Below are 14873 nucleotides of genomic sequence, written 5' to 3'. Positions count from 1 at the left end.
CCCCACTCTCCGTATTTTTCTGAGGCTTGGGAGGGCTGCCAGAGCGTGCCAAGAGCAGTACAGTGCTGGCCGACTGGATGTTTATCAGTCGTGGGCACTCTAGCTGTTGGCCGACTGTTTTTGATCAGTTTTGGGCACCAGATTGCTGGGCGACTGCATTTATGCAGTCGTGGACCTTTTTATCAGCCGTGGGCTTTTCCTTATGCTGGCCGACTGCCCACTAGGGGGGCCGAACGCGCCTTCCTGTCAAAGTCACATAGCAGCAGCACACACACCACCCTAGGGCACTGAGCAACATCGGTGGTTAATAAAATTATCAGAGTGAATCTTGTTTTCAAGAATCATGATGGAATAATTATTTGTTTAAGAAATAAATCTTAAAAATTAAATAGTCATAAATCTAATGACAATGTTAAGTTGACAAAAATATCGTTTTGTCAGAATCATGAGACGCGCGGGTCGTGGTAGGTAGCCGGATCCTCTTACCGATGATGAAGCGTTAGATCCGGACGTTCGTAAAGCCCTGCACCGATCCCAACCTGGTCCCTTCAAGGGTGAAGGGGAACAATTAGGAGAAGCAGTGGAAAAATGGATTGAGGCAATGGAAGAGTATTTTGATGTAACCGGCTATAACAAGAAGAGCAGGCATATTTGCAAGTCAAAGAAAGTGGTGGCTACTATGATTATCATGGATGAGGATGATGACTCCAAACCATCTCATGACATGGAAGAGTTTCAAGATTGCAATGAAGAGCATGGGGAGGATTTGCAGGATCATTCTTTTGTTAAAGAAGAGAATGAGTTTCCTTTTGACCCCGGTGGAAGGAATCATGCATGCATTGTGCGTGATGATATGCCCAAAAGTGCAAACTATGCAGAAAATACAGCTCCTGTATGTTCCATTTCACAAGAGCTTTTGGCGGGTTGCAAGAGCCGAAATACTTTGAGATTGATGGGTACCATCAATGGGAGAGTTGCACACATTTTGGTGGATTCCGAGAGTACTCATAGCTTCATCAACTCTGCTATCATGACTAGTAGTCCAAATGGGAACATTTTCTTCCATTGGTCCAAGCCATCTTAAACGATACTCATTCATCCAGTGTCCGACGTACTCCGTATGAGGCAACCTTTGGTCGTCGTTTCTCTTCTCTTTTGACGAGAATGGTGTCTCCATCTCTAGAGAGTAACAAAACGACGGAAGCATTCTCCAAAATCATTGAGTCAGTTAAATATCGCTTGACCAAAGCCCAGGAAGCTTATAGCAGACAGGCAAATAAGTCTAAACGAGATGTCCACTTCAAGGAAGTGGATTACGTCTATTTGCGCATAATGAAACAAAGATAGAAACAAGTGGACAAACGTTATCCCAAGGTTTCTTTCTGTAGTTTTGGACCTTTTCTTGTAGTTAAAAAGCTAAGCGATGTCTCCATGAAGTTGAAGTTGCCTAACAGGTTGATGATGCATGATGTTTTCCATGTTTCTTGGCTAAAAGCCTATGTTGGACCAGAATTTTTGATGTTTCAGATGAACAACACCTAGACATGGTGGACGAAGCAGAAGTCATTGAGCCTGAGTAGATCCTTCTTTATCGTTGGAAGCATGGTTGCAATCGAAGACTCCATCAGTTCTACACAAAGTTCCGAGATCGAGATACGCTCGAAGCAGTTTGACTAGACGAATAATTCTTTCTAAGCGTACCCCAGTTATTGGCGGACTACTTGGAAGCCATGAACCAACCGCCAAGCTAAGCACGAGGGAATGTCACATGCACTCTGCACAACAGTGCATGGTGACAAGATGGCTCATCATCAGTGCATCATTGTATAGCAGGAGGACCCTTTAGGATATGAAAATGTCGTATGCCATGGCCCCATTGTAATCCTCAGTCCAGGATATGTTACGCACGAGCTACATAGGTCATTCCTCAGCCTTACAGTGTCAGTCAGTCAGTCAAGTCCCTTAACCCACTTGAAGAGACTCATCAATGCATGTAAAGTCAGTCGAAGTCTTAGGTTTTGCATCAAATCATGGTCTGCATTTGCATAGCATTCATCCCCATGTGCATGTAAACCATTGCAGAAGCCTTAGAACTTTATTAGCATATTTTTATGCATATTAATCAGCATTATTACAAGTCATGTAGCATTTAATACGACAGTGAGAAAGCTCTCTAGTCAACAGACCAGCCAAATACTCCATATAAATAGCATCGTTTTGCATCATTCATTGCATCTCAGATCAACGATTCAGCATTCAGCCCTTTGGATCATCATCCCTTGAAGCATAGAGGATTCAGCAGCATAAAACGCATCAGCAACAATCAGCCAAGGAAGAAGCGCTTCAGTCCCTTGCGTTTCTCAGCCTACAGGAGATTTCAGCATTCGCATACATCATCGTTTGCTCCATCCTCCCCGGTGAAGGTAAACCCAGCATATTCATGCATTCATCTTGCATATTCACAGCCTAGAACAATCCCAATTCAGCCCATCTCTCAGCCACAGTTTGCAGCCTTCCTACAGCCCCTTGGGGGAGTGCATTGGCCTTGTTGAGATGTAACATTACCCAATCTTGCTGCAATTCCAAGAAACAAATGTCTCCACATGCGGGGAAAGTCAACAACCTCGACCCATACTGGGCATTTATGTCTTATCAAACTTTGGAAATGCCTTGTGAGCGACCAAGGCAACACATGCACCATCTAGGTGTTGAACATAAGAGGAGACATCTCCAACAACTAATTTTTTGCGTCATTGGCCGAAAGCAAGACCTTATAAAACCCACGGCCATCTTCATTTACCCGATTCCCCATGTCTTTCGTGCGTATGTAGGAGGAAATCCGCTCTGAAGAAGAAGTACACATATAAGGGATGCTCCTTGCACAGAATATACATACACCCACACACACATACAATCTCTCTCTCTCTCTCTCTCTCTCTCTCTCTCTCTCTCTCTCTCTCTCGGGGGAGATTCCATTGGCTCTTCCGAGAGGGATTCGGACCACTCACACGGGTGATACAGTTTGAGGATCAGAGGTGCTTGGGCATGTTTTTGATGGAGCTCAGACGACACAAGGATGTAGTGTTGAGGCAGCATGCCGAGAGACAACCCCGGCTCCGACAGGACACCTCGCATAGAGCCATCACAGATTTCTTTGTGGTACATACATCCACATCGGAATCTACTGCCCACAACAGTTTCTCTACTACGATATCAGAGCCCACCATCCGTACCCATGCTCCAACTCCACGCCCTAGAGGAGTTCTTAGTGAGAGAGCTCAATCCATTCTATGAGCCAGACGTCCCGCAACAGGACCCTCCACCACACAGAGACGGATTCATGAGGTTCTTTGCCGACATGTCACGCTCCCATCACAGAGGCCTAACATTCACTCCACCATCAGATCGGTTCTAGCCAAGGCGGGTATCATTATTAGCTGATCACAGCATATCTCACTCTACACAGGATCATCTGTTGATCACATATAATGTCAGATGTTTTCATTTTACTTTTTCTTTCAATTTTCCATGGCTCAATATATCCATGGTACCATTGTATTACTTTTGGTCTCATAGGTCCTTGGGGTCTTCCGTAGACGTTAATATAACTTTCTTTCTCTCTCTCTCTCTCTCTCTCTCTCTCTCTCTCTCTCTCTCTCTCTCACACACACACACACACACACACACACACACGGGTATGAGAATGAGGGCAGGAAAGGCTGGATAGGTACCGTTATGAGCGGGGACTCCCAAATTTGCTGAGTGAGGGAGCTCGATGGCTGCATTAGGGTTTTAAGCAATCTCTTTGGTTGCCCCAGTTCTGGGAAGGAGTTCTGAGGCTACTCTGGACAGAGGCAGATGGCTGAGCTAGAGCTCTCCTAGGATTTCCCTGATTTTGACGAGATGAACCCTGATTTGACTGATAGGAAGGGGCTGGTCTCTGCACTCTTGGTCTTTGACTTCCCTGTCCCCTTGACATGGCAGGAGTCGGGCAGTCTTTCAGCTGCTGGTGACCAAAACCTTGGCATCCAAAACACCGGTTCTCACTTCTGAGCTCATTCCTCTGAATACTTGAAAGAGGTGGGGCTCCTGAGAAAGTGTTCTGTGGGAAGGGTTTTTCTTCACTTCTGAATCTCCCAGTATCCTGATTCTGATTTGGGCCTTGCTACCTCTTTGGGGGAGGAAAGTTTAAAGTACTTCCCGGGGTAAGGCAGTTGCAGGTCGCAAGGGCTCAAGCATGACCAAGGGAGGCTATTAGCCCTTCTTGGGCACTCGCGATCAAAGACGGGGGGTGCACAGATAGTTATGCAACACCCAACTCACGCACCACAACACACACACACACACACACACACACTCAAACCAAACAAACTCACACACATTTTACACACACACACACACACACGTACACACCTATATGTGTGTGTGTGCAACTTTAAAATGATGCACCCTTTCAGCCAGTCCCAATGCTTGAGGAAACACAGAGTTCAAACTTGGTGTTTTGATAGGCATCTTCAAAGAAGTACTCCCGTACCTTTTGCCGGTTTGTCTATGGCCAAGGCTTACACATTACTCTTACCATCTCCATGGATTGAGGATCATGCAAATCACCTCTGATATATGTATGTATATATATATATATGTATATATATATATATATATATATATATATATATAATCATTACACGCATGCATGCATGGCATGTGTTCTTGCGTTCCTCAATCCCATTCCAGGCCAACTAAGGCAAATGTTGGATATTGGAATACTACAATAAACTGAGTTGAGATGAGGATGACTTGAGAACAGAAAACAAGGGAAACTTTGTAGTGGATTTATTTTTCCTGAAGTGTTGCAGCCTACACATTTATGCAGGCACTTGCTTTCAAGCAGTGTTATAAAGAAGTGATATTTTGATGTCAAGACTTTACTAAATGAGATACTTTTGAGCTAGGTGACCCAGTTATTTACCCGCAAATCGCTATGTACAGATCCGAAAACTTGGTCATCAAAACCACCAGCAACTGGCATCGTGCCTTGTCGATCACCTCCTAGAAGATATCTTGCCACTGCATCAACATTAGAAAGTCGCAACACTGAATCCACAAATTTCTCCGCCCGACCTTTTGCTGCATCAATCTACCATTCAGGAAAAAAGATGGTAAGCAACTGTAAGGTTGTTATAAACATCCCTAGCTACCAGAAATTTCATAATAATTGCCACTGCCAAAAAGAGAGAGTTACAGAGCAATGAGTTTCCCTAATAGAGTGACTGTGAAGATACTACCTCTCCCAGAGGGTGTCTGCATACGGTGTAAAGGCTAAGTACAATGAATGGAATATGTTGTTAAGTTGTGTCATGCAGGACTCATTAAGCTGGAGATGCAAACTGGTAATGCAAAAGTTTCTAGCTACAAGAAAGTGTAAACGTCATGGACCAATGAGCCATCCTAATCGAAAAATTGTAAAGATGCTACCACTCCTGTGGAGTGCCATTGTTCAATGTACAATATATCTCACATACAAAGCCTGCATGCCTTGCTAGAATTTAGTGGCATATTTTATAGGATGCCAGGGTTCCCTTGCGTAGGCATGAGTTAATCAAACCCTCTCAGGAGCTAGGCATCTCATGTTTAGTCTCACAAATAGGAGTGATGTCTTCAAATATGAGTCTATAATCTGGACAACAAGTCATATACTCTTGCGATTGTAACTCCAAGTAGTATACTTAAAAGCTCCAGACATTCAACTCCAATATAGACCTGCTTTATTTTCCTATCCAGTCATCAATGCCCAAGAAAGTGAAGGCCGAAGATAATATTTACATTTAAACCTCTGTACATACAACACCCTGCTAAGTTTTGTTCGCTTCTTTGCAGCTTAATTGTAGAACCAACCATAATAGAGAATGGCACTCAGTGCAAAGCAATTCAAACTTTTCCCTCTATCAAGAAATGCACTGCTCAAACTGTACCAGAGGGTCAGAGTGTACCAGAGCAGATAGTTGTTGGCGTTGCATCATTGCATCATTTTCCATAGCCTTTAGGTGATTTTCAAGCTGCTTGAGCAGTCCATCAAGAACCTCCAGATCTGATTCAGCCCTTTTTTCCTCCATAGAAAGTTGTCTTTCGCAAACCTCTAGCAATGCCAATGCAATCCCTAACGGAGTTGCCAGTTTCAACCGCCGCCTCTCTGCACCAGCATCAGATGACCCGCCTAGAAAGTCTTCTATGAACTTCTCCAGCTCCTTGAAACCACTCATATTCCATGTGGTGTTTTGAAATAGTTCTTCAACATTTAAATTGCCATTGTTACCACTTACTTCCCTCTTTGCTTGAAAAGCTTGTCTAGCTGAAACAGCATAAATTGTTGCTTGTTCTACACTCAGTAACTGTTGGGCATTGTCTTTCACAAATTTTACCACTTCTTCTAGCTGCCAGACAAAAAAATCAACAATGCTTATTTAAAATTCATCAAAAATATTTTTCCAATAAATTTTGAAAGATTTAATAACACTTGGAACACCTAATGAGCTCTAAGGTTTATACACTACAAACTAAGTTTCGAAATATTGATGAAATCGAGGAGTAGAACAACCTTGCTTCAATGTACAAACAGTGAAAATTTGAAATAACTTTCACAATTCTACATTTAGGGAACAAATCTCCTTAACTACCATCTCTCCTCCCAGCCTAGTGTAGCCCTTTGTGTCCTCTAACTCATGTTCAAAGACCACATCAAGCTGCCACTCATACTCTGAGTGCTCCATTGTCTTCCATACCCCACCACAAGCTCCCCAACTATTGCCAACACAGTACACCCATAGAATTTATGGGGCAAGAGGCTATAGCTGCACATATATAGAAGCATATGCACAAAAAAAAGGGCAGAAGGCTGTAGGCAGCAGGCTAGAGCAGCCTATATAGTATGGTCTATAGAAATATATGCAAACGTTGGCTTACCCCCAGCAGCAGTATTCGGTGGACCGTGGACAGCAGTCGTGACTCGTGACCAGTCGGCCAACTTTACACAGGTGACAACACAGTGGGTACAGAGGCGACGGCAGCTGGGCGGGAGTCGGAAGTCGGGACAGATGCGCAAACAGCAGCCTCGAAACGTGTGCCACAAATTGGAAAGTCGGCACAAGCGATAACGTTTTTTTTGGGGAAAACACATGAGATAAAAACCATGTTTCGTTAAACGAAACTTTTATGAAACGTTTCGGTCCATTTCATTGCTACATTGAAGCTCCCCAAAATGGTTATCTAAGCCTCTAAAAATCAACAAACATTTGTAATTTCCCTTGCCTCAAAGGTGGCTTTTCTCCAACAACGCCTTTCCGGGGGGGAGGGAGGAAGCTAAACCACGGGCCTGTAATGCCAGAACATACCACCGTTGCCCTGGGTGAGAGAGGGACTCGAGCTTCAAGTGTGTAGAAAGGCTACGAGTCGCTGCTGCATCATCTCTCAGATCCCTTGCAGGCGTTCCCAACATCCCCGATGAGTGCGAGTGATGTCTCCGGATGAAGTGTATGATCTCTACCAGCAAGCACAGAAAATGAAAAAAGAGGGGGGGGGGGGAGGGGGGGGGGGGGGGAGAGATCTTCTATAGCCTTGTTGCAACGACCCTACCAAATGTGCGAGGCTACTACCCTCCAAACTAGCTCCCACTGCAAATTCGTGTGGGTCGGTGGGGTTCAAGGGATCATTAAGACCTCCACCACAGCGACCGCAATGATCCAGAAATGCAAGTCTGAGCGCATGGCACTCGTAATCCTTGTGCAGGAGCATCAACCGTACCTCCATGGCTCATGAAATGGTGCCCTAAGTGACAATATGAACCACCACTAGGTCCTTCGTGAACAAGTGACCACACATGTTGAGCTTTTAAGGAGTCCAAAAGGTTGTGCTGCTGAGACTCCAAGGGTGCACATCTGCCACAAGTGGCCGGTCAACCGGCAATCCCTAGCAAGCATGGGGAGAAAGTCGTGTTTTGGGACAGGGGTCCCGTCTTGGCTAAAAATTATAGGAAAGAGACTACTGTAAGAAAATATGACTATTGCGTTCATACAAACAGCCAAATCTTCCACAAGACAAGATCTTTCATGCGAAGAAGTTCCACATCCTCTTCTAGAAGTCATAGAGAACATGGGGAGAATGTTGTGTTTCGGGACGGGGGTCCCTCCTTGGCTAAATATTCTAGGAAAGAGACTACTGTAGGAAAATACGACTTGTGCGTTCATACAAACAGCGAAATCTTCCACAAGACAAAGAACTTAATGCAAGAGAGATCGAGAACAATGTTGAATTATTTTAGCAAAGCGAATTACAAACAGATGGTGTGAGGTGAAAAAAAGAAAGAAAACCCTGCCTCTATAGCTCTTCCACCTCGCAAACTTGGAATAACACACAAACGGGGGCACCACCAGCCACCGGCTGGAACACTCTCTCACACTTCACCACCCAACCCACGCCAGACAGACAGCAAAAGCAAGGGCACCATAGACCAAAGCAAACACCCAGCAATATATTTCCAGTTAAAACATTATACAAGCTTCTCTCGACACAGAAGCCTTACTCACACAACCATAACAAAACACTGACTCAGACCTGCCGAGGATACACCACGTCCCCAATCACCACGAACCACTCGCCTGCCTGCTGTACCAATCACACCAGAATGAACCCGGCCACTCACTCTCCAGAAGGCGTCCACACCAGCTAACCCTCGAGTCCTCTGCAGCCCATCACTTCTGCATGTGTCGTCAGCAGCAGCTTCACTCCACGCTCTCCTCTCTCTGTCTCTCTGTCTCTGTGCTGATCCTCTGCCAGCAGTCACAACAAACCCAGGCAGCTTATCTGCCCTGCTACCGGCCCACCACCAAGCAGCAATACCTGTCTCTGTCTTCACTCGGCACCCACTCTGTCCACTCTGACTGCTTCACCTACGGGCCCACACCAGCCTCGTAGATCACGTGCAGCTTATCTGCACCCCCAACTTGTCCACACCTCAAAGGCGGCCTCCCACTGGCTCCCACAGTCGTCACACCAGCAGCCCAAACACACCTTACGCTTCAGCCCCTTCAAAACCCCTTACACTTCACAAGGGGGGGGGGGGGGGGGGGGGGGCCATGCAAGCTTTTCTACAAGTCGCCAGCCCTCGTACGCTTGACGCCAGCCTGTCACCCAGTCGACCGGCAGCTTCCACATCGTTGCAGACCTTCAGCCCGTCAGCTGCACACGCACTTCACAGCCTCCTTTTACTTTGTCTTGCAGCTGCGCCAGAGGGAGCCCCAGGCGACTCTCTCTGCAATCCTTCAGAGCCCCTTAGCTCTTCACTCCACGGTGGTCTCCCTTTAACCAGTCGCTTGCCAGCTTCAGCTGCTCTTTACACCAGCCCGTCGGCTGCCCACTCGCCTTCACACGGGGAGGCCCCATCCGTCTTTGCTGCCCGTCAGCCCCGTCATACAAGGCTCCTCAGCTGCGCATCACCCCATCGTCACCTGCAGCCACCCTGTTTGCTGCGCATCCTTTGTGGCCTGCAGTTTATGCCCAAGAGAGCCCCCCGCAAAACAACTCGGCCGACCACCTTTTACTGCACGCTGCCGACTCGCCAGCTTCGACCGTCTTCTGGAATATGCGTTGGCAGCGTAGTAAAGCTCCACGCCAACTCTAATAGCTGGCCAGGTTTATCCTTATATTTTATTTATTATTTTTTTGAAAATATAGCCACCATGCTATTCCTTTCACACAAATGTTCCTATGACCTTGGCCCATTACCTTTTATTGCCCATCATGCCATACCTTCAACACAAACCGGCTAGTGCCCACTCATCCTTTGGACGTGCACACACTTCAAGCGGCCAAACGGCTGATATTACCTCCAGAAGACCTCGTTCCAGACAAGCCTCGAAACAAAACCATCCCACAAAAATCACTCTGCCAACGCATTCACAGGCAAAACCCTTACACACGCCACGCATCCATATGTACACTAACCAAAAAGACCACTCAGAAAAACGCCTGACAATGGCACCTACCCACTTGCGACCTCCAGCAAGGAGCTTTGATGGCCATCTAGGTAAACTCTGAGACTATCATGCACTAGCAAGGCAGCAAACACAGTGAAATACAATTCAACTGATGATCTCAATATAACAAAGAAAGCTTGAACCTGATTATATATACTACCTAGAGTTGGTCACATTGTAGGTCAGCCCAAGTCGGCTACCCTACGACTAGTCCAGATGGACCAAACTGACCACATCAACTGACTTGGGACAATATTAGCCTAAACAATACAACGTAGGTTTTAGCACAACTTCCACGCCCATCCGAGGTTGTCTCAACACCTATTCGAGCCCGCAACCCAATAACAAGGTGTCCCAAGAAGATTTCCTTCTACCCTTGCATGCAGTCGATCAGCCCACAATCTTATGCATCCTACTTGGCATAGAGCCAGGGAGCTGAAATCATCAAAATCGAGTTAAGTGGTTGTGACTTGGCACCTCAAAGCCCGAGAAACCACATCATACACCGGGGGAAGCTTAGTGAGGATAAGTGCAGCCAACTAAGCAGAGGACAAGGCAGCACCAATTGCCTAACTAGTCATGGATAACCTTGGCCTTCATGAGGAATGACTTGAATAGAATTGCCAATAGAAAATAGCAGATGGTAGTTGCCTTTGCAAAGTAACTGCCCACATCGATGAATCTCGAGCATAGAGATAATCCAATTTCGAACATACTTGATGATAAGAGTTTGCATGGCCGGTGAGACCTCCTTCGTAATGGTCCGCATGAGCACTCAGTGCGCCTTCAAATCACAATCCTCCCAGTCTTGTAATTCCGCAAGGAATTGATCCTCTTGAACTTGGGTCCAATGCCTCAAGTTCTGAGGACGCTTGGGCTTCTTCTCACTGCCCTGAACGATCTCATACAAACCCTTATGGATGAACCAAATCCGCATATTCAGCTTCCAATGGACATAGTTGGTTCCGTCCAACTTGTCCTCCTTGTTCATATAGGGTTTCCAACGAAGTGAAGCATGAGGATCAATCAGCCCCCTCTCAAATCTTAGAGAGAAAGAGGCTGGACAGCAGCAAAACAGTCGACCAAAACACACAAAAACACCCAACCAGAGGGAGAGAAGGCCGGGGAAGAAGTAGGGATGTTGGGGCCACTTGTCGGGTTGCACCACAGGCGAATAAACCACCTCCAGTTCTGCCCTGTCTGGAAAAACAACACAGCCACTTGGACTTGCATCTTGTTGCCTTGCAGGGGTTGCACAGTGCAGGAGCACCTCCAGAAGAGAAAACACTGATGTGAAGAGAGAAAACACAGGTTCAGCAGAAAATGCAGCCACCTTCTGAAGCCAGAAACGCAGGACGAGAGGGAATCAAAACGCAGATGTGAGCAGCCAGGACCTAGTCATCTGATACCATATTGGAGTATGCACAGGTGGAAGCATAGACAAGGAAAGAAAGAGAGAGCAAAGGACATAGCACTTGTTGGCAGGATCATCTTTATTATAGCATGAGGCTTTTACAATGGCAATAGCCAACAAAGAGAGAGCACTACAATGTGCTAGGAATGGATGAAACAAGTGAATATGAGGAGGCCCATTATAGGGAAGCAAGGACCTGCGACTGTGCTTGGGAGCTGGCGACTGCTCCACGACCCAAATAATCATGGAAAAAGCATAAATACCCAAAAATGGGCACAACCCCAATACACTGAGATGCACAATATTCTAACAATAGGAAGCTCTGAGGGCAAAAGCCAAAAGGTGTGGGTATGCAGGTAGGTGAGATCCAATCGGATGATCTCATTGATATGGGTGAGATGCGAGGGAGAACCTAGGTTATACTGGAAAGGTGGTAGGTGATCCATTTAAAGCCCCTATGCAAGGAGCCAATGGGAGATTGGCATACCAAACCCGGTCATAACCCTGGTCTACTAGCTGTCATTTTTATCTCCTTAGACAAGAAGCAGCTTTTAAGGGTGGTTGGTTCATCCCACCCAATGGTTGCAAGGCCTTCTGGCAACATGTCTTACTTGATGGAAAGTGCATCTAGCTTTCACCATTGTTTGATTTGGGTCTTCTCTTAAGACAAGCAGCGGCTCTTGTGAAGTGGTAGGTACTTGGACTCCCAAAATAGCCTCGGTAGTCTGTGTGTCTAGGGTGCAAAGGTGGTGTATGTAAGTCAAAGTCTGGAAAAGTGCATCTACCATCAGAGAGGTTAGCACGAACTCTGCCTACATGATGCGGTGTGGTACCGCAATTTTGCTCCAAATTGTGCGGGAAAATATTATGACCACAAGCCTCTCAATCCTCCTCACCAAGGTCTGGTCCCACAGGCTCGAAGTCATGACAAGGGACCAGACCTTGGTGAGGAGGATTGAGGGAGAATTGAGAGGCTCGAAGTCATGATGTCCTCGAGCCTCTCAATTTCGCTCCAAATCATGCAGGAGAACATCATGACCTCGAGCCTCTGAATGCTCCTCACCAAGGTCTGGCCCCAGAAGGAGACCCCATACATCACATCTAGAGCTACCTGTGTATCAAAAAGCCATCCTTTTGTGCTAGGTTCCTCAAAGTGTGCTTGAAAGCACTCTCTTTCGAGGAGTACTAAGGCTTTACATCCTATCTTCAGTCTAGCTTGGACTATCTGAAACATGGTGAAGATCAGGCCAAGAAGGTGACTCCCAGCTATATATGATGTGGCAATGTCCACCAGTTCTCCCATGCAAGCGAACTGATGCCTGAATGCTACGAAGTGAGAAGTATTAAAGATCACGGCCTTGGTTTACCCAAGGTTGACCGTGACGTCCCACTAATTCCTTGGCTAAATCTGAATGAGAACTATATCATCTGCATATAGCAAGAGAGGGATCAAGGTGCCTACGAGGGGAGAACCTATGCCATCTAGTCTGTCAATGAAGTCATAGATCTTGTCAATGTAAAGCCCAAATAGAATCGGAGAGAGGGGGGGGCATCCCTGCCTCACCCCAATCGTGCTAAAGAGCTCCCATTGGTGGGCTCTAGCCCTGCCAATAACTCACTCATAAAGTGTTGTGATGCTTCATATCATCTCTGAGGGTACACCCAACAAATGCCCAAGGAGGCATGCCCTAGGGACAGTGTCAAAAGCTTTGCAAAAATCCACAAAGCAGAAATAAACCCTATGTCTGTGGAACCTAGCCTCCTCCATAGTAGGTCCTCTGGAAGCTTGTGTGTCTTGTAGCCTTGTACCCATGTATCTCTGCCAAAAAGCTAAAGCTCTCACTCTAACACACATCCATAAAGGGAGAGAGAGAAAGAAAGAAAGATGTCTACAAAAAACCCTAAGGGCCTATTATGAGACGATGAAGAGGACAATGGTACCATGGACATACTGAGCCATGGAAGAACTGAAAAGGAAATGGAAAAATGGAAAAACAAACACCAATGTGTGTATACATCCACATAGAGGATGATTATCCAATGATCCCTCCTCAACTAGTACCAATCTCAGGGCAAAGAGAGGGTCAGCCCTTTGTGATGGGAGCATGTCTTGTCAGCCAAGAACCTCCCGAATTTGTCCGTGTGGTGGAGGATCTTGGAAAAAAAAAACACATCAATGTGTGTATACATCTAGATAGTAGATGAATATCCTATAATCCCTGCTCAGCTAGTACCAATCTCAGGGCAGAAAGAGGGGCCTATCCTATAATCCCTCCTCAGCTAGTACCAATCTCAGGGCAGAAAGAGGATCAAGCCTCTGTGATGGGAGCATGTCTTGTCGGGCAAGAACCTCCCGGATTTCTGTGTGTGGTGGGGAGTCTTGATGCTCTCGGTTGGGGGCATCTCCCTCATAGAGTGGATCGAGCTCTCTAACTAAGAACTCCTCAGTGGCCGGAGCCAGAGTAGGGGTATAGGTGGTGGGCTCTGATGTCGAAGCAGAGGCACTGCAATGGGTGGACTCTGATGCGGATGCATGTACCACAAAGAAATCTGTGATGGCTCTCTAGGATGCGTCCTATCACAGCGTGCTGCCTTAGCACTATATCACTGCATCATCGAAGCTCCATCAAGTACATGCACACGCATCTCTAATCCTCGTATTGTATCACCCGTGCAAGTGGCCCAAATCCCACTCGGAAAAGGCAGTGGAATATCCCCCATATTTAATAGAGAGGGAGTTATATTAAACGTCTTCAAAAGCCCCAAGTGGTCTATGAGACCAAAAGTGGTACAAGAGTTCCATGTGGTATTGGAACAAGGATAAGACTAACAAAACTGAAAAAAAAACAAATAAAAAAAGATAGACTAGTAGTAGGCCTATCTGATCATCATCAGCAGCATAAGCATGGGGTGCACCTTGGGGAGCATGAGAGAGAGAGGGCAGCTTAATGTTGGAGGGAGGGGGGGGGAGTTATCGCGTGCTCTGTGAGGAGAAGGCTATCTCATAGGGGGGGGGGGGGGATAACCACACAGGTGGTCGATAATGCCAAGTGGGGTCACCACCTCTATCTGTGAGGAATGGACCAGGCCTCTAGAGCCTCAAGAAAGCTACCCGCTGCGATGCTACTGCAAATCTTCCATCTCTGGCATGAGCTTGGTCGCCACTGGTCAGTAGGTGGGGCTGTGACTAGTATTGCCAAAATACAATGGTGAGAGACCTGAAGGGCTAGCCCTCCCCCATCCTCGTCATAAGTCCTCACCACTCCAGTCTCTGTGGCCCAAGCGACAATGCCCCATGTAATGATCCGGGTCACGGCCCTATCCATAGTAAAGATGCAGAGAATCCACTGCCAAATCTGCAGAGCTTCGGGCAATCCCAGAGACAATGTCGCTAAGACTCCTGAGGATGGCCCACCGAAATACGATGGTGA

At 46.5% G+C, this 14873-nt stretch overlaps 1 protein-coding gene across 1 annotated transcript in view; it reads right to left on the bottom strand.

The window, feature by feature from the left end:
• FZL (FZO-like protein) overlaps positions 1 to 14873 on the bottom strand; it is an 80160-nt gene that overhangs the window by 21774 nt on the left and 43513 nt on the right. Inside the window, exons 7-8 of the mRNA XM_086799057.1 lie at positions 5991 to 6431; positions 4970 to 5137 (exon numbers count right to left, since the gene is read on the bottom strand). Coding sequence (XP_086655183.1) covers positions 4970 to 5137; positions 5991 to 6431 — 609 coding nt within the window. The remainder of the gene's footprint in view (positions 1 to 4969; positions 5138 to 5990; positions 6432 to 14873) is intronic.

The sequence above is a fragment of the Cibotium barometz genome, chromosome 1 (genome assembly GCF_041138505.1).
Source record: "Cibotium barometz isolate CiBa-2024 chromosome 1, ASM4113850v1, whole genome shotgun sequence".
Taxonomy (NCBI): Eukaryota; Viridiplantae; Streptophyta; class Polypodiopsida; order Cyatheales; family Cibotiaceae; genus Cibotium; species Cibotium barometz.
Note: the sequence above shows the minus strand (reverse complement) of the source record. Positions and strands in the feature narration are given on the sequence as shown.